The following is a 27,241-nucleotide window of genomic DNA, read 5'->3' as shown; positions in this document are numbered from 1 at the left end:
ACTGCTTCAATGGAGCCTCTCCCCTTCGGCAAAGCGCAGGTGGGAACAACCAGAGTCAGAACAAGTTAAACAGCGTGTCAGCGCTCCAATGGCAGTGACGCCCTTTATGCGCCTCCTGGCGCGGCGTGCTGGGGGTGTGGCTGGAGACCTCGAGGGCTGCCGGGAGTTGTAGGCAGCCCCTCGCCTCGCTCCACTCGGCGGCCCTGCTGACAGGTGTAAAGTAACAGCAGGACGGCGGGAGGGAGGCGGTGGGGGGTCTCAACAGCGCAAGGATCAAAAAACTGCTTCAATGGAGCGATTAATTCTCTTTGTTTATATATTGTATAGCACTGATTGTTTTTTATGTCTCTATTAATTTGTTATAAAATATTTTGTTCATGATTTTAAGTTTTGAATTATATATTCTGTATGATTGTCTCCTCTTTGTTTATATACTTTATAATAAAAATATTTTAATTAGACCTACTCGCACTATTTCGTTTTATATGATTTTTCTATTGTGATAAAAACAGTTGGTTGGTTAAAGTGCCTTGGTTGTTATCTCTCATGCCCTCCATTTTGCTGCATAACAGGCTCTATTTGTGGGTCTGCATGCTTCCTTGAGAAAGTCCGTACATTCTGGTGGTAAGTCTCTGACTTCAGGATCCAAATAGCTAGGTTGAGGGTTTTGGGGTCTGGGTGTCAGATTTGTCCTTGAGCGAAAAGGTCCGGCCTGTTGGGGAGATTTTCATGTGGAACTGCTGAGAAATCTAGTATTGTAGTGAACCAGGGCTGACAAGCCCAAGTGCAAGCTACAAGGATCATGGTGAAGGTGAAAAGCAGGAGCAAATATCCTTGACCAACTCATCCATAGTACTTTTGCCTTGGATAGTGGGTGTGGGTACCTTGAGGCGAAGGTTTCAGCATTTTGCATTTGCATGTGTGGCGGAAAGATCGATCTTAGGAAATCTCCACTTTTGCGAGTAGAAAAGAAGGACTTGTGGGTGGAGTTCCTATTCATGAACTTCTTGCTGAGCAAGTTTGCAAAGTAGTTGTCTGTTCCCAAAAGAAATTCCGCTCTGAAAACATGGGGTCAGAGCCCCTTCACTTAAACTCAAAAATTGCCTGTGTTCAAGAGGGGACTTCAAAAGAAAACATAAGTGCACAACACACACTTTCAATCCCAGCCTTGGGTCCAGACATCTTGTTCAGATGGGGGGTCCTTGGCATACCCTGCCAAGAGCTCCTGGAGCTTTTGTTTGGAAGGATGGTACCCCATAACAATTTTTTTGAGTTTACACAGAGACCTTATCTCCCTAAATTCTAGATGGAGGTTAGGGGTGAGGTCGAGCACCTCAACCATCTTCTCCATGTCATGATTTTGCAGGAGTATGTGACAACTTTGTTCGTTTTTGTTAGAGTTTGGTGTCGGAGTGAGTTAGACGTGGGAGCACATGGGGTGTGTTGTGATCACACGGGGTGAATATTCAGGCATGATGCACATGATTGGGGATTCATGTTGTAAAGTTCAAAGCAGGGGGGGGGGGCACACATTTTTGGGATAACATTGTTTCTTGTGAAACAAAGAAGAAAAGTTATGCTGTTTTAAGCATGAAGTTGTTTCCATATAATGGGAGGAGAGTACCTCAGACTGTCGTTGTGTGATGCGGCAAAGATTTAATGTTGGTTTTTAATCTTTTAGTGCCGCCTGAAGAAGGGCTATTGAGCCCGAAATGCATTGGGTTGCTATTAATACGAAACAATATATTCCCACGTGTAAGAAAAAGGCCTGGACAGGCATATCTCAAGTATGAAAAGCAAATGGAAAGCATGAAGACTTGTACTTGAATGGAAAAATAAATAAAAAGATGTTGGATGAAATAAACTGAATAAAATTGTTGAAAATGGATTACAATATTAAAATAACAGTCTATTGAGTACTTATGAACAATGCTGTGCAGCTGGTAAAGGGGCACAAAAGTGCTCCTCACCTAATGGATCATATTGTCGTGCTATTGGGGCAGGGCACGTGCCAAACACGTTTTTGCGCATAGAACAAAGTTGAAACAAAGTACAATGGAGTGCATTCTATCACGTACTTTTATATAGATATCACACTGACATTTCCTGAATAAAAGGTGAGCAAGTCAGTTTGTCAAAACACTGTTTCTTAGGTTTTATACAATTTTCAACTCCACACTTAGAACTTTTCCACAGAAAAACAGTCAATGTAGTCCTACAGGAAAAAAAATCAGGTTATCGGTTTAAAGGGGAGTAATCTGTCTTGGGAGTTGGGTTTCTGGGGTTAGAACCAGGGTTCCTCCAGGGTCAAGGATGCACGCAAACACCACCTTCACCGGCACTAGGGCGGCCGGGTGCAGAGTGCTGAGGCCCAATGTTATCCAACAGGGACAGGGGGCCTCCAGTTGGTGGCTTCTCATGGGCACACCACTTTAATGTGGGAGCAAAGCTCCTAAGGTTTAGCACGGGGCAAACGGGGATCCAAGCTCCCACATTTAAGTTTTTGTTTTATATTGATATATTATTCCAATATGAGTATAATTATTAGTAGTATACTTTTTTAATAAATACATAATATTTCTCATTTGAATGTCTGTGGCACTATAATTGATGTAGGAGATTATGATATACACAAGTTTGATTCAAGTCCAAGGGGAATTTCAGTTTTTACTTCCGTATTCTGTGACGGGATAATTTTGAGGAAGGTATACATGCACGAAGGGGCAAAAGGTACTTTATAAATTCGATGGGAACCAGATTGTCTCCTGCAATAGACGATACCCTAAAAGATCTGCTGTCAGTGTCTGTTTTGATGATCTATAAGGCGTCATTCACGTTTTTGACAAATAAATGCGGACCATTGACTGGCGTGTTTAACATTTCGACTGGACCTCCAGGCAAAAAGTACTATTACATTTTGAAGACTGCTTTCGATGAGGTGTCAAAAGCAGCTGTTGGAAGCATCCAGCAATGAACCTATGAGTGCAGACTAGGACAATACTCATTCTTTGAACTTGTTCTTTGTTTGCTCTCAGCAGTGGTCCACTGGCTTGTCTAAGTAAGGAGTCATAATTCCATAGTAACCGGTCCTGACAAAATAGGACAGCACTTGCCTTTGCTATTTTTACTCTTTGCTACAAATACCACAATTCTCTTCCCCACTATATCTAATTTCTTGCCTTTGCAGTGGGAACAAATGGAGTCTGGGTTTCTAGAATGGCTCTACACTGCAGTTGAAATCAGTCCAGTTTGACTTGATTTAGCGGTCACGCTTGGTCATTTGGTTACTTTGTATTGGTTTCCTAATCTTGAAGTCCAAATGGAGCCCATAATTGGATTGTGCAAACAAAACAGCCCTTCTTCCCAGATGTAGTATAGCACTGGAATAGCTCATTTGGAGCCTCTACTTTCCTCATTATTAGCTTTTGCCAACTTTAAGGTCTTAGGAAAACAAGCCAATCTTGTGGCCGTTTCCAGGAAGCAAGGATGAGGCATCAAAGTGCCTAAGGCTTTGTTAGTTTGGTCGAAATTTCTTACTTATTGTTTGGATTTGAGTAGGATGGAATCAGAGAAGTTAAGTTACTCAAGACACTTTTCTTTCCAAGACAATAAATACATCTTAACATTGGGGGTTGCTGGAGTGGTCCATATAGCTTGACAAGGTGAGAATTGACAGCATAGTGGTCACTCCAGGTGACATGCTTTCTGGAGATGAAGGATCCCAGGGGGTATCAAGTTGGACTACAAAACACTTGACATATGCATTTACACCCTGCGACTGAGAACTATGGCAATATGGTGCACATAAGGATATTCTGAACAATACCTAAACTCCTCCACTGATTTTCTTGGTGGTACAGTATCCGTCTGAGGGATCAGACCGATTCTGCTCTTGACCAGGTCACATTCATGATAACTCTGAGTGAGAGCTAGTCTCCAATCAGGTAAAAAATGTTCAGTTGGCGCCAGTTCAGGGACCTAGCATTGATAATTCTATAAAAGAGAGCATAAAAGAGAGCAAAGATTTCTGAAAGGGAGGTTCTGCAGTAAGGGATGAGAAGTCTCCGTTATACAACAAAAGGCTTAGAGATTGAAAGTTTGTCCCACCTGTTAAATCAACCAACTTGACAGACACCGAATGTAAAATGGATGAAAGCAATTGGAAGATAGGAACCGGGTATAAAGACGAGGCAGGGCAATGTATAGAGAGTTGTACTTGTAGGAAATGTGGAAAAGGTATATGCGAGACAAGGAGCAAGACACGTGTGTGAGAGCACAGGAGCCAAACTATGCATACAGTAAGTGGTCATGAGATAGGAGCAATTGGAAAACAAAAAGGTACAGATGATTAACATTGGTAGCACAATTATTGAAGATCAAACTATCAAGGTAATGGGACGTGGATTCCATCTAGTAGGGACTTGGTCCAGTGTTTGTTCTCAGCGACATCCACTGGGGTGCTGTGCCAGAATACTGAACAACGCAGGTGACTGAAAAGGGACAGGTGAGTTATCAAAGCAAGTCTACAGTGTACAGCCAATGGGAAACAGCTTAAGAAAACACCTAAATTAAAATAGGTTACTAGGGGCTCAAGGTACATCCAGCCAAGAACCAATTGTTATCAGACATTAAGTGTTTGTCCCAGAAATGATAGGGGAGCAGCCAATTTGGAAAGCACCTTCCTAAAACATAATCATCTAAGGTTCCGTGATCTACTCACAACCAAAGCAGCTTCTAAAAAAGTTATCGAAGAGTGTACAGTACACCTCAGTGCGACGTGCTCGACTAAGAATGGGTAGAGACAAGTGTAGTTTACGTTATAAGTATGGTGGGAGTCGAATAGGAAGAAAGAACAATTGTTACCTGTAAACAGGTGGCTCTCCAGTATTGGTGTGTTTCATAGATTTACATGCTCAAATATTCCCCGTCGAAGTGGTTGATCATTTTAAGGCAGTAATGTCTTGTGAAAGTGTGCCTGCTGGACCATGTAGCTGCTCGGCATATTTGGTGAATCGGCCCACCAGCAAACAGGGCAGTAGAGGTTGACATCGCCCTGGTGGAATGAGCTCTCACCGATGATTGAAGAGGCTTGCCAGCTTTCTGATGGCAGAAAGAAATTGCTGAAGAAATCCAACGTGCAATAGTTGGCTTGGTAGCAGAACGCCCCTTGCGCATGCGTCCGTAAGCAACGAACAGCTGATCAGATTTGCGAAAGGGTGTCGTCCTGTCGATGTAAAATTTCAGGAATCGTTAACGTCCAGTGAATGCAAACGTTGCTCCGCTGGAGATTGAGGATTGGGAAACAAAGTCTTTAGGAAAACAGGTTCATTGAGGTGAAAGTCAGTGGGCACCTTAGGCATGAAAGCCGGGTTGGTGCGAAGCTTAACAGTCCGATTTGAGCTGGAGGAAAGGAGGTTTAATGGTAAAGGCGTGAATATCGCTCACGCGACGTGAAGAGGTTAAAGCAAGGAGAAGGGCCACCTTCCAAGTCAAAAACTTTAAATCCGCTTTGTGGATAGGCTCGAATGGCGCCTTCATCAATTGCGCCAAAACAATATTGAGATGCCAGGTAGGAGGAGGACGCAGAATGGGCGGGAACTTCCTGAACAATCCCTTGAAAAATTGACGAATGACTCTGGAAGAGCAGAGAGGAGAAACCATCTTGCCGGAAGCGAGAGATTGCCGCCAAGAAAACCTTCAAAGTGGAGTGGGAAAGTCCTGATTGTGCCAGTTGTAGAAATAACGGCAGTAACTGAGCCGGAGTGGAATGAACGGGATGGATGTTGGCAGCTGCACACCAGTGAGAGAATCTTTTCCACTTTAGCTTGTAGGTTTTTATTGTGGACAGAGCCCTGGGATTGGCAAGAAGGTCCCAGCATGCTGGCGAAATGTTCAAATGGGCAAATTCAAGATGCTCAAGTTCCAGGTCGATAATTTGGGAGAGGAGGGGTCTGGATGACAGATCTGACCCTCGTCCATCGTGAGGAGATCCGCTCGAGGATGAAGGAGAATGGGTTCGCACTGAGAGAAGCAGCAGTTCAGAGAACCACGCCTGGCGAGGCCATCTGGGAGCAATCAGGAGAATGTGGCACGGCTGTCTCTGCATCTTCCATAACACTTGAGGAACTAGTGGAATCGGCGGAAAAGCGTAGGCAAATAGATCGCATCAGTCCATCAAAAGGGCATTCCCATACGATTCTGGATGGGGAAGCCAGCTTGCAAAGGACTGGCATTTCCGGTTCACAGGGCTCGCAAAGAGATCCATGGGCGGATGACCCCCAAAGCCGAAAGATGAAGCCCAGAGTCGGCTGATGCAGCTCCCACTCGTGAGTCGAGGATGTGGACCTGCTGAGGGAATCCGCCAGTATGTTGGAGATGCCTGGTAGGTGAACTGCTGTCAGGGTAATATGGTGCCGAAGTGCCCAATCCTAAATACTCTGTGCCAGTCGAGACAGGAGAGGAGATTTGGTGCCGCCCTGCTTGTTCACATAGTGCATACTGGTGGTATTGTCGGTTTGGATGAGCACCGATTCTCCCTGGATCGGAAGATGGAACGATTTGAGTGCCAGGAAGATAACCATTAACTCCAGCCTGTTGATGTGCCAGGAGCGTTGAGACAGAGTCCACTTGCCCTTTATGGACAGCCCTTGAAGGTGTGCGCCCTATCCTTCCAAGGAGGCGTCTGTCGTCAGAATGAGTTCCGCAGTTGACGCTCGTGAGACACGAATGCCTTGGCTAGTGACGTATCCAGAGTGGGGCCTAGAAAAGTTCTGCATGGAGCCGTGTCGACCTGAGACTTCTCGGTGTTGATGGAAAGACCGAGCAGCGGAATAAGGCCTGACAGAGTCGAGTGTCCCGGGGCAGCTGACTGCGAGATTGCGACTTGATTAGACAATGGTCTAGGTATGGAAAAATGTGAACGTCCTGTAGACGCAGGTAAGCCACCACTGGAGCCAAGACCTTTGTGAAGACGCGAGGGGCGGGCCGCAGGCCGAAAGGCAGCACTCTGAACTGAAAGTCTCTCTCCGCCCTACCCAGAAGCGCAAGTACTTCCGGTGGCGTGGAAGAATTGGCATGTGGAAATAAGCGTCCTGGAGATCGATGGTAGTCATGAAGTCGTCCTTGGAGAGAAGATGTAGGATCTCCACGAGCGTGAGCATGCGGAAGGATTGGCACTTTAGATATTTGTTCAGTGCCCGTAAATCGAAGATTGTACACCAGTTGCCGGTCTTTTTGAGGATGAGGATAAACCGGGAATAGAATCCCATCCCTTTCTGAGACTTGGGAACCACTTTGATGGCACCTTTTTCAATCATGATGCGAATCTGCTGGAAAAGTTCTTGAGGTGCGCTGGAGGCGGACCAGTCGGAGGAGTGCGAGAAGGAATCTTGACAAACTCCAAGGCATGGCCCTTTGATACAATGTCCAGCACCCAACGGTCCGAGGAGATAGAGGACCATTGAGAAAAGAACAGAGATTTGACCTCCAACTCTGAGCGGGGAAGGCATTGCCTCTTGAAAGCAGAGCCTCTATAGGAAGACTTTCCTCGGTACGATTTGGAAGACTGCTGGCGAGAGGACTGCTGCGACTAGAAGGAATATCGCTGATTTCCTTGACCATAGGAGCGGTACTGATTGGATCTGCCGCGAAAAGAAGGTGGTGCCGCATCCGCGCGCACCACGAAAAGGCTGTTTGCGGAACTGCAAAGTGCCTAAGGAACGAGCAGTTTCGGTATCCTTCTTTATCGTCTGTAGTGCTTCATAGACGTGTTGACCAAAGAGCGATTCGCCGTCATACGACATGTTCAGGAGTTTTGCCTGAACTTCCTGGCGAAAAGCGGTAGAACGCAGCCAACCCTGACATCGCAGAACAGCTGCCCCCGCGAGCGGACGGAAGCCAGTGCAGGCGATATCCACAGAGCAGTCTATGATCTCTTCCGACGCTCTCTCCCCCTCCTGAAGAATCTTTAGAGCCTCTGCTCTGGAGGACTCAGGAATGAGGGCAACAAAGGCAGACATGTCAGACTGTCGTAGCGTCCTAGTATGGCCAAAGAATTTGCAGCCCTCACAGTAGTGGAAGCCATAGTAGAAAATGTTCGCCCAATGTCATAAAGGCGACGACCTTCGCGATCAGGAGGAGAAGTAATTGGAGAAGAGGGGTTTCTGGAACGGCACTGGGCAGCCTGTGTGACCACGGAATCTGGTTTAGGCTGTACAACCAGGCAAGCTGGAGAACCATGGGGCGCCTTATACTTCTCCAAACGAGGTAGCTGTGCCGGGATGGAATTCGGCGTTTGCATCAACTTGACACCCTCATTCCAAATAAAGTCGATGATGGGGACTGTCCGGACCGGTTTGAAAGGTTGACTTTTAAAGTCGTAAAGAAAACAGTCTTCGTCCTTTTGGACCATAGGAAGTTTAAAGCGGAGCGCCGCTCTATCCATAAGCTGGTGAAAGCTTGCGATGTCAACAGGAGGGGAATCCCCTGGAGTCACAGGATGCGGGGACGGGGTTTGGATCTGGTAATCATCCCAATCTGCCATATTGCCATCATCATCATCATCACCCTGAACCTCGCCGTCCTCTCGCTCTGGGCGAGCATCATCATCATCTTCATACAGCGTAGCGTAGACCTGAATAGAGGTCGTAACCGGTACAGATGGCGCTGCTGGATGGCAGTGGAGCAGCAGCAAAAGCTGCTGCAGGCACGGGCGCTGTAGGCAAAGTAGAGCCACCGCGAGATGGCGGAAAACGCCTGTTGTAATCTTCAACATATATTGGAGATTAGAAATGAGGAAAAGTGGTAGTGTCGCTGTAGGAACCTGAGTAGAAGGTTCCACCTCTTGTAAATACGAATCATCATGATCATCTCCATATTCTTGACATTTGATGACCAGTTCAGAAGGGCTTCGTGCTGCCCGGAATTGATCATCCTAGTCTTCCTCAGAACTAGAGTCCTGTTCAGAACCTGTGGCAAATAGGTGTGATGGAGGCTGCGTGTCACTTGGAATATTGAGCTGGTCCAAAGGTACCTGGCACGTTGGTGCAAAGGGTCAACAGTGGACGAACCAGACCCAGTTGAAGAAAGGGGCACCAGAGGCAAAGATGCGAAGGATGATGCTACCACCGTCGAAGTCGTTGACGACGACAGAGCCGCTGCCGACAGAGCCACCGTCGACGGAGCACTCGTCGACAGAGCAACAGACGACGAGGAGGCACTCTTCACAACCATCGTCAACGAAGATCCTGATGACGAGAGACTCTTCGACGCGGAGGCGATAGGAATCGTCGACAAGAGTTTTAAAACTGAGGCATGCGGGGGGGGGGTATGGGGGGGTAGGTTGACTGGCTCGCCGGACTCAGTTCTCTAGGGGAGGAACCTGTTTCTCTGTTAAGCCCAAGGCCTGCTTGAATTGTTGTTGAGGCAGTGGCCTCTGGAGTGCAGAGCCCTGCGCCGTTGGATGGGCGCTTTGACCGAGTTTTTATTGGATGAGAATGTATTTCCTTTCTTTTGGTGCCTACTGCAGATGCACACAGAGAAATAAGGCTGACACTGATACATGTTTCATTGTCCATTTATAAGCAGGCTGAGCCAAAGGGGAGGAGGTTGGAGCTGGGTGTTGTTTCCTTTTTAGGTTCCTTATACGTTACTTGAGCATTGATATATGGTCATAATACAACTGGTCGATTTGCCCCATAAATGCATGCTGTGCTGCCCTCCAATTCATGGCTCTACGATGTTATTTGTACCTAGGTCTCCTCATGGATTTGCATTCAATTTTGTCACAATTCCGTCCGTGGGTGATGCACATGCACTGTAATGTTTTTCATGCAATAAAATATGTTTAAAAAAAAAAAACTGAGGCATGCCTTCGTCGACACAGACGACGTAGACGCAGCCACCATCGGCAAGCCAGAAGCAGAAGTCGTCGTCACTGTCGACATCGACGAGTCGGAGACAACAGATTGTCGTCGGGACGATAGTCGACGCTTCCGTCGACGATTTTGCATGTTTTTTTATAGAAAAATGCTTAGAAGAAGCCGTAGATGCCTGAGAGTCAGATCTCGGTGGCGTAGCAGGAGGAGGTAGAGACCGCAGAAGTCTTCATGAGTGAAAATGTCTTCTTCAAGAAGGAAGATGGCAAATCCTGAACACTGTTACGCTTAGAAGCGGCTTTAGAAGTACCTGACACCAGGCTTTCTGCGTCAGAGCCGAATCCTTCTCTTTCAATCTTTGTAACCAAAGAAGGAGACTACCCTCCCTATCCTTAAGGGTTTTTGTGGAAAAAGTCCTGCAAATTTTACATTTGCCTACCTCATGGTCAGGATAGAGGCAGTAAATACACTTCTTGTGAGGGTCCTCAGAGTAGAGCCGCAACTTCCCACAAGAAGAACAAGGCCTAAACAAAGACTTATTACTTGGAAGACATAGTAGAAACAATGGAAAACCAGAAGAAAGTAGAAAAACTGAGCAGAGCTCAGAGAGACTCCCTTCACATGACGTGCGGTAGAAAATCTGAGGGCCTGAGCCTCTGAGGAAAACGTTCTGGAGGGGTGCTTGCGCCCGATTGGCCGTAGTTTGGACTAACATAATTACATGGATATGTTATACAGGTTGTTTTCTTTTCTCGATGTATTCCTATGTGGTTATGCTGACCTGGTACTTAAGTATTTCGGTGTTGCAGTTTATGTGATATGTTTTTATATACATACTTTATTGGGATTCTTTTATTGCTATTTTATTTACCGTGGGGCTCCCACTTCGAAGACGGGGAATATTCAAGCATGTGAATCTATGAAAGACACCCTACTACTGGAGAAAACGTTACTTACCTGTCCAATACCTACACTGAGGGCAAAATCTAAAGTTTCCTCTCCATTACCAAAACTCAACTTTGCGGCTTTATGACGTTTCATACAAACTTTCTTTAAGACTCGTCGTCCTCCTGTGGTCTGCTGAAAACCTCAGAAAAACAGCACCCTCCAGTAATTTCTTTGGACCCTCTACCATGTCTTTGGCCTTATGTTCTGATGCTCAACAGTAGCCCTTCTCTGGTAAGCACTTCTTCGAACCTTTAACAAATTAACTTTCAAATTAGTATGTGCCGTCGAATGAGATGATTGAAAAAAATGTGTAAGTGTGATCACATAGTGGGGCACTGCAAGCTTATGGTCAACTTCATCATAGTTAGACTAACTTGACCAATGGTAGATCGCCAAATTAAACTTTTTGTACATGTTTTTCTGGCCCTAATAGATGGTTAGAATAAAACAGCATGTGAATCTAGAAGGAATTCCCATTGAAAAAAGCTATTTAGTAGCAAAGAAGGAGACTCTTGAGAATCCAGCAAGGCTGTAAGAAGGCAGGAAAGCCAGCAGGGTCTGGTGATCCTCCCCTCCCCTCCCTCCCCCCTCACAGACAACCAGGAAAGTCACCACTGCAAGACACCCTCCCACCTATTTAGGTGGCACACCCGGTGGGGGAGGGAGTGAAGAAAGCAGACTTAAGATCCAGCTATGGATGAGTAATCTGGGATAGAATGTGGGTTGGGGATAATGTAGGGCTAGTCTGATCTGAAGCAGTAAGTGCAACCGCACCAAGAAGCTGCAAGATGACTTGTGTTGAACCAGGTAACGAAAGTGAAGGCAAGGAAGAGAGATTGGTCATGTGACAGGGGGTGGCTAGCCGGAGGAGTGAAGAGCTTCAAGGTTATCTAGACAGGTACAAATATTCAGTTACCCAATAAAAAAAAGTGTCAGCAGCAAACAAATGAAATATCCACAGTATGCAACTGCTAATATAAAATGTTCCTCCTATATTGTTTTTCACTTTAAAAAAAAAAAAAAGAAAAAAAAAAAGACACCTAAGAGCAAACATTAAAGCAGTCAGCGAGGGAGCAGAAGCACAACTAGATGTGTTCTTGGCACTGAACATTGGTGTACAGTCCAGCGTGGCTAGAGCATGCACTCAAATGAATATTGCAAGAGTAGAGATTTACTATACACACTAGGGATGCGATATCACTCAACATGGGCTCTACACAGAGATATCTCAGAATAAACAATCCTTTGAGGCCCTATTACATAGAAAAAAAACATGTAACTTTTTTAAACCATGAATTTTTGGTGCAGGGATCTTCTGGAACCCCCTTCCTGATACAGTGAACAATACTTCCAAAAGTTCACACAAGTCCAAACAGTCTTCCACTCCTCAATAGGCCCGGACAACACAATCTTCAGTCCACCTCCTGTTAGATTCCCTGTACGATTACTCCTGCTTGCAAGTCAACTGCGTAAGATTGGTTTAACATATTCCTTGTCAAGACTTTTCTTCTGATGGAGAGAATCTACCTCAGCCAGTCGAATTTTAATAATGTTCATTTTAACCATCTTCCTGTGCCACTGATTTGTTTCAATCTACCACTCCTTATCACACCCAAGCCCACTGAAATGACCTGTGGTTTGTAGCACTTTGCAAAAAAACAAACTTAAATAAATAAGCAGATTACTGAACAACCGATGAACAGCACAATAATACCCAGGTAACCCCAAGTTGTCCCTGGACTTGGAGGAAAGTCACACTGAGGCTTGTCTAGCTTGTACGCTTGTCACAGCATCATAGGGGTCCCAAGCCTGATATCTTATTCTCTTCATTCCCCAGAGAGTAACCTCCCAAATGCTGCAAGTGGTCAGCATACTGTGGGGGGCTCACTCCTCTTGTGAGGTCTCTACAGGTAACCTGCACTGAGAGCTGGTATAGTACAATCACAGGCAGAAGGATGAATTAACTAAATAGGAAGGTGGCACGAACCACCAATTAAATTTTGTTCAAAAACAAGATCTTCAACGACTGATTAAATTTGCCATGCTTTCATGCCCCATTGAGCGCTAACAGACTGCACTTGCTTCAGCCAGCCATTAAAACCACAAACTTAATCCACAAATGACATTTGCAACTTATATCTCAAATTGCACTAATTAGATTTGCTTCACTCTAAAAAAAATAAAAAACTGGACATTCTACAGCAATAAAGAATTGAGGTGCCTGGTGCAGCAACTGAAAAGCAACATGTAAACGGAGTAGTTACTTGCTTGGCCAACCAGGAGCTTTGGGGTCTCGTCAATGGTTAGGAAAGTGACACATAAAAAACACAATACAGTACGATGTCCAGGACATTTCACTGCAGCAATGAGTATATGTGGTCAACCTATATCAAATAGCAATGCCACCTCCACATGCTTTGTCTGAAGAGAAACCAGAGGTATCAGTGTTTAGTTAAATTCTATAAACACATGCTTTCTTATTTTGTAATCTTTGTATTTTAAAGGAATCCTCCAATCAAAGCTTTGTTTTTGAGAACCAGATGACTGTTTCAGTATAAAAGTGAGCACATTCACACTTAAACACACCTGCTGTCTCTTGGCAGTCATGATATTCAGTTTATCGACTTCCGCTTTCAGGGCTTTATACTGAATGCCCAAGTCTTGCTCAGTCCCAGCATTCCGCAGTTTTACAATGCCTTCTTCCACCTAGAGACAAATTGTATTTTATTTTTAAGAAAAAAGTATCAATGTTTTTCAAAAATAAAAGGCACCTCTCAACCGACACAAAGATTAAAGTAGCAACAATTACCAAAATTAAGCAACCATAAAACACATCTCTGGGAACTCTTAATCCAGTCCTCTGGCTCAGTTCTCAACGTACACGACACTGGATGAAAACTGCATGCTGTCTAATTGACACATATTGAAGTATTTTCAGTTGATCAGATTTCTAAATTCTTCTAGGTTACCTAACTAAGGACACCTGCTTCCAACTATCATACATGTATGCAAGCCGTCTGTTCAGCATTTATAGACAGTCAATGAGTATTCTGGTTACGAATCAAATCAATAAGTTAATAGTGAAGCCCATAGACATAGAATTAGCACAGATTAAAGAGATTTGGAACAGGGCATTCAAACTGAACAGAAATGCATAACTGCTGCTAATAAATTATTTGGGTAATAAAATGCCAACAAAAGAAGCTCGCTAAAGGGAAGCCGATTAAGAACTAACGGTAATTGAAAATGACACCTGTATAAAGAACGTTTAATTCGACCTACTGCAGTTCAGATTTTACAAACACTTTTTTTTAAAACATGTCAACACTGTACAGTCTAATACCCTAAAATACTGTTTTTGATACCCCCCACCAGAAGAAAAAAAAATAAAGTCTATTATTTTATAAGTGCTTCTTTACTTGAGAGCTTAGTCAGCGTTCAATTGAGGGTTAAATAACTGACGTAATAGGAAGGGCAGGAGGACAGGCTACGTGGTTGACCAAAAGTAGAGCAAAATAAGATCACTAAGAACCAAAAAAACGAAATAGATATACAGCTAGATTAAATTAAGCACCTAAACACAACGAAGGCACATTTAGGCATGTGTGCTAGAGACTGCACATGACCTAAAGGCAAAGTTGCAATGTCAGCCACGTAAGTAACACTCTGTACCATAAATAAGACATAGCAATAAAGAGACGCATTATACTCACCACTTTTAGCTGAACAAGTAACCTGTAGACATCTGCCATGTCTGCCAGAATGAGCAGCCGTGTAACAGCTGACAATAAGGCCCGAGCAGCTCGTACCATGTTTCCACGTTTCACTGAAGAGCAAGGATCATCTGCAAACTCCCCAGAAGCACTTTTCATCATATCTCCTGCAATCAAGCATTTACATGTGAAATAATCTGAACAGTTTGCATACCTATTTTAAATTTGTAAATCAGAGGAAAAAGACAGGTCTCAAAGAGAAGTAAGAAAAAGTTTATGTATCTTCAGCCACAGTTACATAGTTCAAATATTGTACAGCTTTACGTGGTATGCAAACTTGTGCTGTCTACTCACTGGCCTTGGAACAATAAGGTTACTTACCCAGTAAGCATCTGTTCTTGGCATGTCGATCTGTAGATTCACCTGCTTTGCTAACTCCTACCATCTAGGGTTGGGTCCGGTTGTTTGCAAGTTGTTTTTCTTCCAAGAAGTCTTTCCAGTCACGAGGTAGGAGATTCCTCCTTCAGTGATAGTGCGCATGGGCATCAACTCCATTGTTAGATTGTTTTCCCGCTTTGGGTGAGAATGGAGTTAGTAAGTAAAGAATAGAGATGTCTATGCGTATGTATATAGAGTAAGAGAGAGAACTGCAACAGGTACAGGTACTGGGGGAGGCGGGTGGACTCATGTGAATCTACAGCTCTACATGCAAAGAACATATGCTTACTGGAGAAGTAACATTATCCGTTCGAGGCATGTCAGCTGTAGATCACATGCTTTGCTTAGATTATACAGCAGTATTCTCCCAAAGCGTTGGCTTTTGGAGTGGTCTGAAAGAGTGAAAGATTGTTGGGATGATTATACCCCGGATAGAAGTGGGGTTTGTTCTTTGGCCGTGCTGGGAGTGCCGTCCCGGTTGCCTGTTCTTTTCCGCCTGCCTGCTGATTCTACGCCTCGCGGCCCCCGCTCCGCGGGTGCCGCTCGCAGGCTCAAGACTTTGCCAGGGTTCTGGTTCTTGGTCCCCTGTTGTGCATTGGAGCACCAACGCATTTACTAACTCTGCATCTACAAGCACAGAGGCGGGACTGCGAGGACCAGCCTGCTGAGCGGCGCAAATCGGCCGCAGCTGGTCCTCTTCCCGCCCCCTCCACCGGCTTAAAATCATCGCGGAGAGTGTGCTGCTTGGGTTTGTTCTTTGGCCGTGCTGGGAGTGCCGTCCCGGTTGCCTGTTCTTTTCCGCCTGCCTGCTGATTCTACGCCTCGCGGCCCCCGCTCCGCGGGTGCCGCTCGCAGGCTCAAGACTTTGCCAGGGTTCTGGTTCTTGGTCCCCTGTTGTGCATTGGAGCACCAACGCATTTACTAACTCTGCATCTACAAGCACAGAGGCGGGACTGCGAGGACCAGCCTGCTGAGCGGCGCAAATCGGCCGCAGCTGGTCCTCTTCCCGCCCCCTCCACCGGCTTAAAATCATCGCGGAGAGTGTGCTGCTTGGGTTTGTTCTTTGGCCGTGCTGGGAGTGCCGTCCCGGTTGCCTGTTCTTTTCCGCCTGCCTGCTGATTCTACGCCTCGCGGCCCCCGCTCCGCGGGAGCCGCTCGCAGGTTCAAGACTTTGCCAGGGTTCTGGTTCTTGGTCCCCTGTTGTGCATTGGAGCACCAACGCATTTACTAACTCTGCATCTACAAGCACAGAGGCGGGACTGCGAGGACCAGCCTGCTGAGCGGCGCAAATCGGCCGCAGCTGGTCCTCTTCCCGCCCCCACCTGTCACTCCCTCTGAAATTCTGCCCCAGCCACGCGCACGCGGGGCAAAGAGCGGGCAAAGAGCGGGCAAAGAGCGGGCAAAGAGCGGGCAAAGAGCGGGCAAAGAGCGGGCAAAGAGCGGGCAAAGAGCGGGCAAAGAGCGGGCCGTTGTGTGGCCGTTAGGTGGCTGGTAAGGCTGGGCTGGGCCCTGTCCCTGAGACTTTGTGGCGTATACCCTGGACCTGAACACCTAATGTATGCCTCCTTAATGTGCTGCTTGGCGTGCTGGATGTGATTGTCTAGTGGCTGCTAAGCCCCTCTAACTTTGCTGGCTGGGCAATTATTACGACGGTTGCTCTTGGTTACTTCCCATAGTTGTCTATTTTTCGTCACTATGGACATGCCCTCACCTGGGAAAGTGGGGGTAAATCTTAACAAGGGGACACTGGACAATTACTTCAAGAAATCCATCTCTGAGGTTGAAAGAGAAGAATCCCTGGAAGAGAAAAGGATGGAGCGTCGTCGCTCCGTCGAGGGTCATAAGGCTAGATCCACCTTGGGTACATCCCTGCCCAATCGACTAACTAGTACAGAGTTGATCACTGAGGACCCCTTTACATCTCAGGGTGTCCCAGAACTCTTAAGAGATATCTCTCCTCCGCCACTTTCTCTTGTGGATCCCTTTAGTCCACCTCCTCCTGCCCCCCCTCCATCTTGTAACTCTGATGTAGCCTCGAATCCCCCGCTAGCTCACATCCCAATCGGAGTAATTAACCCCAAAAATCTGCAGAGGAAGGTTGTGGCCCAGATAAATCATGGTCCTCCGCCCAAAAAGAGAATGAGGAAGGGGGGCCCTATACAAAAAGGTAAAACTAGTCATACTGAATTTGGCAAGGGGAAGGGGGGGGGGGGGTACAGCCTCTGTTTCTAAATCAACTGAAGGCACAAGACTTGATATTCCTGCAGTGACTATACAAGACACACCATCTCCCACAGTAGTTACTACCCCTCCAAATGCAAATTCTGAGGAGATTCTCCCGCTCGCCCCCACCGTGGAGTATCTTGGGCAAATGCTCAGGACGCTCACTTCCCCAATCATAGACAGATTACGGGCCATTGAAGAGCGGTTAGGGAATCTGGAGCAGACTATTCTTAATAAATTGGACAACCAGATGGCGGTCCCCATATCTAGTACAGTGTCAGCTTCAGCCAGTTCATCAAATAGTTTAAAACCCTCTGTACCCAAGAAGGCCCACCCAACTTTTACCAACCTAGCCAAGGCGGCTCACATAACCTCTATCACTACCGCAACGGCCTCTCTCCCCATGTCCAATCTCCCTACCAAAATAGTGGCAAATAATCTCTTGGGAACTTCAACTTCTAAAAATGATTTTAGACCTGAAGTGCACTCGAATGGTGCCATTCCCAAGGGCGGAAATAGCATGTTACCCAGACCAATTCAGTCGGTTGAAGACAGGGAACCCCCTAGTATAGTACAAAAACGTAGGATCCCTCCGGTCGAACTGCCTCCGGAATCACTACCTTATGTAGTGGTGCTTACGGGTGTTCCCACCCTTGACCCTGATAAGCGAGAAGGCCCACAACAACTCAAAAATAAGACCATGTATTGGCTGTCTAAGAATAGACCACTCCCTGGGAATGTAAGTGGGGACATAGTGCACGTGCGCCGACTCTCCTGGTTGGGGGGGCGGGTGAAAGATATAGAAGGCGATCTGATTGTGATCAACTTTAGGGACCCAGTTGTCAGGCACATTCTGAGCTGGATGCCAGGGAACCTAGGCAAATCCATCATGCCGTGTGATCTTACCTATTTCTACCCTAGAGCTCTAGTGGCCCCCCTGTCATGTCCATGGCCATCTATGTCCCTGACAGGTATCAATGGTCCAAAACAAACCAACCACTATCCTCCTTTGCACCCTGACCCCTTGATTCCAAAGAATCCTTATAGGTGGGAATTTGTCCCCCAGAGGGGCTATGGTTCCAACTATAGGAGTTTGGACCACTCCTCCCAAACGGGGGGGATGGACCACTTGCTTCCTTTCACACCCTTGGAAGTTAGCAACAGATTCGAAGCATTTTCTGGTTTGGATTTTTGCGACTGACTCGAGGGGTGCTCCCCTGGTTATTCTATTGCAGAGGGGGCCCCAAGTGAACACAATGGTAATTCTGTTGCTCAAGCTTTTAACCCCCCCCGACAACTGTGTGGCGATGTCTATGGCACAACCCAAACCCATCCAGCTGGAAGCAATCACAGTTTATCTCCCCCCCCACGGATCTCCACCTCCCATGTATGCAGTGGTGGAGATACTTCTGAGGGGCAGGGCCCCACATTCCATACTAAGTCTAGAACCCTGAGGGTACTTTCATGGAATGTTGCAGGTATTTGTAACAAAATACAAACTGAAGAATGGGATTCCCTGATATCTAATAATGAGATTTGCCTCCTCCAAGAGACATGGGCGAGGGAACCGGTTCATAAGAATGGTTATGCTGTATTTGAAATTCCTGCTACTTGGAATGGAAGGGGGAGGCCCTCAGGTGGTCTGGCGGTGTGGATAGCATCTCACACTGGGTGCATAGCGGAAAGTATAGCCACGCTCTCCCAAGACATCCAGTGTGTTTTACTAACCTGGACGGGTGCCCCGAAGTTGGCAATAATAAATGTTTACTCCCGCCCAGTAGGGCCAACGGCGGAGTCTTCTACACTAGAAGACCTTGCGTCTTTTTTGAGCCAGCTGCCGTCAGACTATAAGGTGATTATGGGTGGCGATTTTAACTGCCATTTTGAACCCTTAGAGGGCTTGAGGGAAGGGGCCCTCACGGCAGAGGACGATTACTGGGGTATACCAGCATGCCAATCTCCCCATCCCAGATCCTGGTCTCCACTTGCGGTTCAAATCATGACACTAACTCTCAACTATGCGTTAAGAGCTTGTAATGGTCGCACACCCTCAGACACCCCCTCAAAATGCACATTTAATAGACCAAACCATGAGTCAAGACTGGACTACATTTTTGTCGATACCAGTCTGTGGCCAAAGGTTGAGGATTTTAATATAATTCCCCGCACTGATAGTGATCATAATGCCCTTTCACTCTCCCTGGCCTATCTTCCTGAGCCCACCGGACTCTCCTCCCCGGGGGAAGGAGATGAACGGGGAAACCTTGTATTAACCTCTAACAGGCGTAGGGTGAAATGGCAGAAATTCTCAAAGTCGGAAGAAAATATTGGGAAAATTTACAACCTCGTCCTCCCAAGATTTGAGGCTTTGGATGAAGTGATCAGTTGCTCCAGTGCTCAGGACCTATTTAAAATCCTACCTTCCATACATGAAGACCTAGTGGGAGCTTTGGGAGAGGTCCTATATCCAGAGGTACCTAAACCCAAGCATAAAACCAGAACCTCCACTTGGTACAACTCTGACTGCAGAAAGGCAAAATCTGATCTTATTGCTGCAGTCAAAGAGGGTGTCCCCCGTACCAGGGTGTCCGCTCTGCGACAACTGTACAAGGACATTATGGCTCGTGCGAGGTCCGACTGGGACTGGGATAGATGGCACGATCTTTCGGCAGCACTAATAGCTAAGGATACTAGAAGATTCTGGTCCATAGTCTCTACTGGCTCAGGGGAACCCAAAGCAGCAGTTGAACCCAATATAGCTGCACATATATGGGAAGACCATTTTGGGAAACTTTATGCAGATGAACTAGAAAACACTGATGTCACTATTGCAACACTTCTCTCCCTCCCAGGAGATACTTTGGAGTTCACGTTGGGGGAAGTGGTCAGTGCAATAGATGGCCTAGCAATGGGCAAGGCCCCCGGCCTTGATAAACTACCTGGTGACCTCTTCAGGTCCAATTCAGAGATCTGGGCGCCCTACCTTCTTATCCTTTTCAACTCAATAGCATGTGGAATGGCGATTCCCTGCACTTGGCTGGGGGCAGAGATAGTCCCCATATTCAAGAAGGGCTGTCCTCTGCTCCCATCCAACTACAGGCCGATCAGCCTGATAGATGTCCCCCAGAAGATTTATTCGCGACTCTTATTGGACCAACTCATGGACTGGATGGAGGAAAATGAAATTTTAAGTCCTCTCCAGGCTGGCTTCAGGAAAAATACGTCCACCATGGATCAAATCTTCCGCCTCGTCCTCCTTTATTGGAAAACGGTGACCATTGAGGGCGGGAGATTATACATGGTGTTCGTAGACCTGAGGTCAGCGTTCGACCTTGTACCACGGAAAAAACTCTGGGAGGTCCTGAGGGAGATGGGAGTTCCTACCAGTTTACTCCAGGCAATTATAAGACTCCATCAGGGTAATTTCGCCCAGGTGCGCTGTGGGCGGGGTGGTGCTTTGACACAAAGGTTCCCTGTTTCCCGGGGGGTCAGGCAGGGGTGCGTCCTTGCCCCAACCTTTTTTGTCTATATGTGAACAGTGTCATCTCGCATTTAGCCAATGTTGGGGACAACGACGCCCCGGTCCTGGCAGGCAGGAGGGTACCGGCAATTATGTTTGCTGATGATACCCTCCTGCTTTCCAAAACGCCCATGGGAATTCAGAGAATTCTGGATGGCTTTGATCTCTTTTGCAGGCAGTATGGCCTCGAGATCAACGCCGGGAAGACCAAGTATATGATTTTTAACCCCTCCTCCACTACTAGACCTAACCCATCCCTAAATTCCACGGTCTTAGAGAGGGTAAAAACTTTTCAATACCTGGGCGTAACCCTCCAGGAGAATCTTTCATGGTGTCCAGAGATTGCAAGTTCGCGAATAAGGCTCTCTCAACTGTCAGGGGCTATCCTGAAGATTACAAATACTTCAACATATAAACCCATAGCTCCTGCAGTTGAGATGTACAAAACTCAAGCAAAATCTGCTGCACTATATGGCAGCGAACTATGGGGACACCAAGCTGCAAATGAGATGGTACGTGTTGAGAATAATTTCATGAGGCGTCTTTTGGCCCTTCCAGCTGCAACTCCCTTGCTTCCCCTACGTCTTGATTTGGGCTTATCATCTATCAGGGAGGATGCAGAACTTAATCCTATAAGATTCTGGCACAGACTCTGGTCAACTAAGGAGCTTAGCCACTACAGGCGAGATCTCGTGCATGTTATGAATCTAAACCACAACGACAAGATCCCCTGGCTAACTTTTGTCAAAAAAGAATTGTTCCGGCTAGGCTTCAATGAACTGTGGCTGGCCCCCGAAATTGGCTGCAATAAGGTCCCCCGGAAAAGACTAGTGAAAGCCTACAAGCAACAAAATCTTGTATCCCAAATGACTGCACCTAGCATCGGCACCCTAACCCATTGTTTTACCCAATCCAAAAATACTTACAAATTTGAATCTTTTTTGGATTTTATTTACCCGGTTATAGCAAGGAAGCTTTTTATACAGTGGCGGTTCGGAACCCTACCCCTTAAATCCTTTACGAGTAAATGGACCAATGGAGGGGACAAACTATGCCCTGGCTGCAATTCTTGTGATGAGGAGGATATCCATGTCTTGTTTTTCTGTCCCACTTATAGGTCCCCAAGGAAGTATTGGTTGGTGCCTTTATGTAGAAACATGGCAATAAGAAATTGTTCAACATCGTATAGAATATTGAAATCTGATTCCTCCCCTCACATTGTTTTTGCAGTCTCAAAATATTTGTTCGCCATGTGGCGTATCAGGTCCAAGTTGATTAAGGTCATACCAACATAGGATGGTAGTTCCAGCCACTGTCTCAAAACAATTTTTAGCTCCTTACGTAAAGTTTTTACATTAATGTCTATCTTACCTCAATTGATATGAACTGTGATGTATTTTTCTTATTCATTTTACTTCATCTAAGTTTAACTTCCAAGATTCGTATCGATTGGCACTTACATGCACTTAAATGTTGGTTTTAAAATGTTGTATGTTTTTTTCATGCATCTTTTATGGTCTTAATGGCCGAAATAAAGATTTTTTGGATTGGATTGGAGAAGTGGCGCTCACAGGTTACGGTTAATATTACGTTGTCCAAAATTTATCAGTTATGGGTGCCTAGGGAGGAGGCAATCAACAAACACCTCCACCTTTGGATCAGCTGATTCATACAACTTTGTCTCAGGCACTAGCACACCAACATACAGATTATAACAAGTTAATGACTTGAAGTTCAACACAAATACAATAATACGATGATGCGTTAATATTTCTTTTCTTGCTCTGACTTCAGCCAACATGTGTTTCATCGTTCTTGACAAAACACCTGCAACTTCCTCAGGGCTGGAAGACATACACAAAGCATAGTGTAAGCCCAAATATCATCGGGCATCAATGTTACAGTAAAAGATTTAGAACTTTCCAACCGTGTCACTCAATATGTCCCTGCCAATTACTTGGTGCGGCGGAAATGGGATAGTGAGGGCAAGAAAAAGAATAGATCTTAAAATAGATCCCTTAATCCAATTACATGTCTGACTCAAAAGGCTAACCAATAATGGGGGTAATCATGCTACAGTGAAAGTGAGTGGTGTAGAAACTGGATGGTGTAGGAATAGGGGAGGGGGGTGCAAATTGTTAAAATAACAAATTGAGTGCAGAAGAACTCCATGTGCTTATTCCGGCGAGGTACATCTACTGGGGCAGACCCCAGGCCTACCTTTCAGTCTTTGAATCAGTATTATATGCCTAAAAATAAATAATGATACCCATTTACAAAATTTCCTATCCATTCCTAAATGTGGAGATTCAGCACCACGAGGTAAATCACATATCTTCTGGCTGGTTATACTTCCGTCCAAGCCTAAATATGGCTGGGCAACTTGCTAATCATCCGTAGACGAATCTTTTAGAAAGAAAATGTATCTGCAAAGACATCGCGAGTCCGTATTAGACACAGCTGGGACAGTGACCGACTTCTCCATTTTTTCTTTTCTAATCTTTTAGCGTGCATTATGCGGACATGATTTGAGTCAGTTTTTGAGCACGTGCAAATACTGGATCGTGCGAATAGGGTAAGCGATGTCTTTCCAAATGAAGCACGGATTTGATGGGAAGGTGGCAATCACTCAGAATGGAGATGGTGTATATAAATACACATCTATTGACAACAGGACCACATTATAAGCATGCAACCGATTGTGATCTATATGGAGATCTGAACTTAATTAATAGATCGGACAATATCCGGCTGGATCTTGGTCAATAAATCTCACGCATGTTAAGGACCTTAACAAAATAAGCATTACCATTAACTTGTCCTTTTCACATGTTCGTGGGAAGATGGTCTGACTATGGATCACTCTATTTCGAATTTTAGAAATGCAGATACTCACGTGGCAAAATCTTGTTTTAAAGGGGATTTTCATGACAGCTGTGTGTATATAATAGAATACTGATTCAAAGACTGAAAGGGAGGCCTGGTGTTTGCCCCAGTATATGTACCTCACTGGAATAAGCACATGGAGTTCTTCTGCACTCAATTTGTTATTTTAGCAATTTGCACCCCCTTCCCTATTCCTACACCATCCAGTTTCTACACCACTCACTTTCACTTTAGCATGATTACCCCCATTATTGGTTAGCCTTTTGAGTCAGACATGTAATTGGATTAAGGGATCTATTTGAAGATCTATTCTCTTTCTTGCCCTCACTATCCCATGTCCGCCGCACCAAGTAATTGGCGGGGACATATTGAGTGACTGACACGGTTGGAAAGTTATAAATCTTTTACTGTAACATTGATGCCCGATGATTTTTGGGCTTACACTATGCTTTGTGTATAGGTCTTCCAGCCCTGAAGAAGTCGCGGGCGTCTTGTCCCGAACGACGAAACACGTGTTGGCTGAAGTCAGAACAAGATTAGAAATATTAACGCATACATCGTGTTATTGTATTTGTGTTGAACTTCAAGTCATTAACTTGTTATAATCTGTATGTTGGTGTGCTAGGGCCTGAGACAAAATGGTCTGAAAGAGTGTTTTAAGTACTGCCGGGCCCACATTAGCTTGTTGTCTCGCTAACACATCTACATAATAGTTTTTGGTGAATGTATGTGGTGCAGAACATGTTGGAGCTTTACAAATGTCAACTATGGGGATGTTTCCTAAGGAAGCCATAGTAGCCCCTTTTGCAACTGGAATGCACTCTAGGTGGTATTGTTAATGTTCGCTTTGCTTTTGCATAACAAGTTTGAATGCATTTAAAAATCCATCTGGCAATACCGGACTTTAATATGGGATTGCTCGTGTGGAGATGCAAAATCAATTAAAAGTTGTTTAGTTTTACAAAATGATTTTGATCTTTCAATGTTAAATATAAAAGGATTCTTCAAACATCTAAGGTGTGTAGAGCCGGTTCTGCCACTGAATCAGGTTGAGGAAAGAATACAGGTAACTCAACGGACTGACTGATTGGTATGGAAGGCAGAAACTACCTTTGGTAGAAACTGTGTTAGTATGAAGAACAATTAATCTGGTCTGCAAGTCTGCACGTACCGGCACCCCACTGTTGGACCCCGTGTCGCGTGATCACGTGTCCGGTAATGGCTGGAAGTTGTCTCAGCCACTGCTGCAGAGTCCCACCGGCGCTTCCGACGGTCCTCTAAGACACGGCACCCTTAAGGTCCTTGTTCTATTGAGACGACTGAGGATAGAGAACCCCTTGAATGCCCTGATGAAATCGCTGAAAGTTGGAGCGATGAAACATGTCGGCTTGAGGATAAAATAATTATGGTATATAATTAACCATTTTTAAATGGCAGGCCTTGCAGCAACAGAATAAAAACGAATAGCCGCAAAACCTTGCCTTGTTTTAACAGTTTGTCTGGTATGGGGTTTATTCATGTACACAATATTTCACATCAGTGTTTATAGGTTTGTCACTGGTCTCTTCACCACTATTCTCACGTGTGCACGACTATGTTTTTGTGCACTTCTGTCTTTTCACAGAGAGAGAGTGACCAGTGATGAAAAGTGGGTACACCGGTAATTGCTAGCCGGGAACCCCCTCGGGTGTGACTACCGTGAGACACTCTCTCTATTTTCTACACCTTTTCTGGTTGTAGCGAGTGTGGACCTGTGTGTTTTTACAGTGAGCAATTACGCATCGTGACCATAGGACTAGTGTTATTTGACACATCAAGGGGATTCATATTGATAATAAGATATCGTACCCCGGTTTCTGGTCGTATATGTGGATGAGTCTCCGATTAGGTGAGGCTTTGGTTGATTAATTGTTGTTTGAGTGGGGGGCAGCCTTACCGATTACCTTCCCCCTTAACCCCCATAGATTGATGATGTTAGTATGAAGAACCACTTATTCTCTGAAGTTGGAAAAAAGGTTCTTCTATGGTTAGTGCCTGTAGTTCACCCACTCTTCAGTGAAGTGATTGAAATGAAGAAAGCGGTTTTCCAGGAGATAAACTGCAGTTCACATTTATGCATGGGTTCAAAAGGTGGGCCCATTAATCTTGTGCAGACTATGTTAAGATTCCACACTGAGGCAGGTGGAAGTCTTGGTGGGATAACTATTCAGTGCTTCCATGAAAGCATGGATTACTGGTACTCTAAAGAGAGATAAGTGTTGCCGATTTTGTACATCCGCAGCAATTGCGGCGAGATTTAGTCGGATAGAAGTGTAAGCTAACCCAGACTGCTGCATGTCTAAGAGAACAAATTATATTTTGTATTGAAGCATCAAGAGGATTAATTTTGTTAATATTGCAATAGATAACAAAACGTTCCCATTTAGCAGCATAACGGGCTCTTGTAGTAGGCCTTCTGGTCTCTCTAATGAGGTTCATACAGTGTGGTGGGAGATTTCGGGAGCCAGATCGCAAAGTTCCGTTGTTTGGGATCTGGGTGTCTGGTTTTTCCATGGCTCTGTGTGAGGAGACTGGATGTGAGCCGTAGTTATAAATGTGTACCTAGCGACAGCTTCATTAGGGTTGTGAACCAAGGTTGACGGGGCCATGTGGGAGCTACTAGGATTAGTGTGAGGGATTTTGGCCAGAGTTTCTGAACCACTAATGGAAGGAGTGGGAGAGGCGGAAAAGCGTAGGCAAATATCCCTGACCAATTCATCCATAATGCATTGCCTTTAGAGAGCGGGTGTGGGTACCTGGAGGCGAAGATTGGGCATTTTGCGTTTTGGTGTGTCGCAAAAAGATCTATTTGAGGGACTCCCCAACTTTGAAAGTATGGGAGGAGAACTTGAGGGTGAAGTTACTATTCGTGGATTTGCTGTTTCGGTCTGCTGAGAAGATCAGCAATCGGATTGTTCACTCCTAGGAGGTGTTCTGCTAGGAGATCGATTTTGTGGTGAATCGCCCACTTGCAAATGTCTTGACCCAAGTATGTTTTTGTATATAATCCATAGGTATCATGTTGTCGATACAAACTAGGACAGCTTTGCTGACCAGGTGAGTCTGAAAGGCTCTAGATGATTTATGTGGAGAGTTTTTTGCTGGCACTGTGTGATGTGGAAGATGAGCCCCCAGTTTTTTGCTGGCAATGTGTGATGAAGATGAGCACCCCCCAAACAGTGAGGGACACGTCCGCTGTTAGCATGGTCTGTGGAACTGGGTCTACGAAGGGACGTCCTTTTGATACATTTTGTGGGTTCCATCGCTGCAGAGCGAGGAGTACGGCTGCTTACCAACACTAGACCGGTTAAAAGACCCTGGGATTGGTTCCACTGACTTGCTAAGCATTAAATGGAGGGCACGCATGTGAAGCCTGGCATGTGGAACAATCATGATGCAAGAGACCATCATTCCCAGTAGTTGCATATACACTTGAGCTGATAGTTAGCGAGTGGCCTGAAACTGGAGAACTAGAGCCTGAATATTTAGAATTCTGGCTGCATTGAGGAAGGCTAGAGCCCTTAGAACTATCCAGGAGCCACTTTAGATACTTAGAGTGTTGGAAGGTTAAAGATCCGATATCAACACATTGACTGTGA

General features: G+C 45.6%; 1 protein-coding gene across 1 annotated transcript in view; it reads right to left on the bottom strand.

Annotated features, from left to right (window-relative positions):
* The window catches only part of CTNNA1 (catenin alpha 1), a 420,641-nt gene that overhangs the window by 289,101 nt on the left and 104,299 nt on the right, over positions 1-27,241 (bottom strand). Inside the window, exons 4-5 of the mRNA XM_078653347.1 lie at positions 14,537-14,703; positions 13,410-13,529 (exon numbers count right to left, since the gene is read on the bottom strand). Of these exons, the coding sequence (XP_078509473.1) occupies positions 13,410-13,529; positions 14,537-14,703 (287 nt within the window). The remainder of the gene's footprint in view (positions 1-13,409; positions 13,530-14,536; positions 14,704-27,241) is intronic.

Source organism: Lissotriton helveticus, chromosome 7, assembly GCF_964261635.1.
Source record: "Lissotriton helveticus chromosome 7, aLisHel1.1, whole genome shotgun sequence".
Lineage (NCBI taxonomy): Eukaryota > Metazoa > Chordata > Amphibia > Caudata > Salamandridae > Lissotriton > Lissotriton helveticus.
Note: the sequence above shows the minus strand (reverse complement) of the source record. Positions and strands in the feature narration are given on the sequence as shown.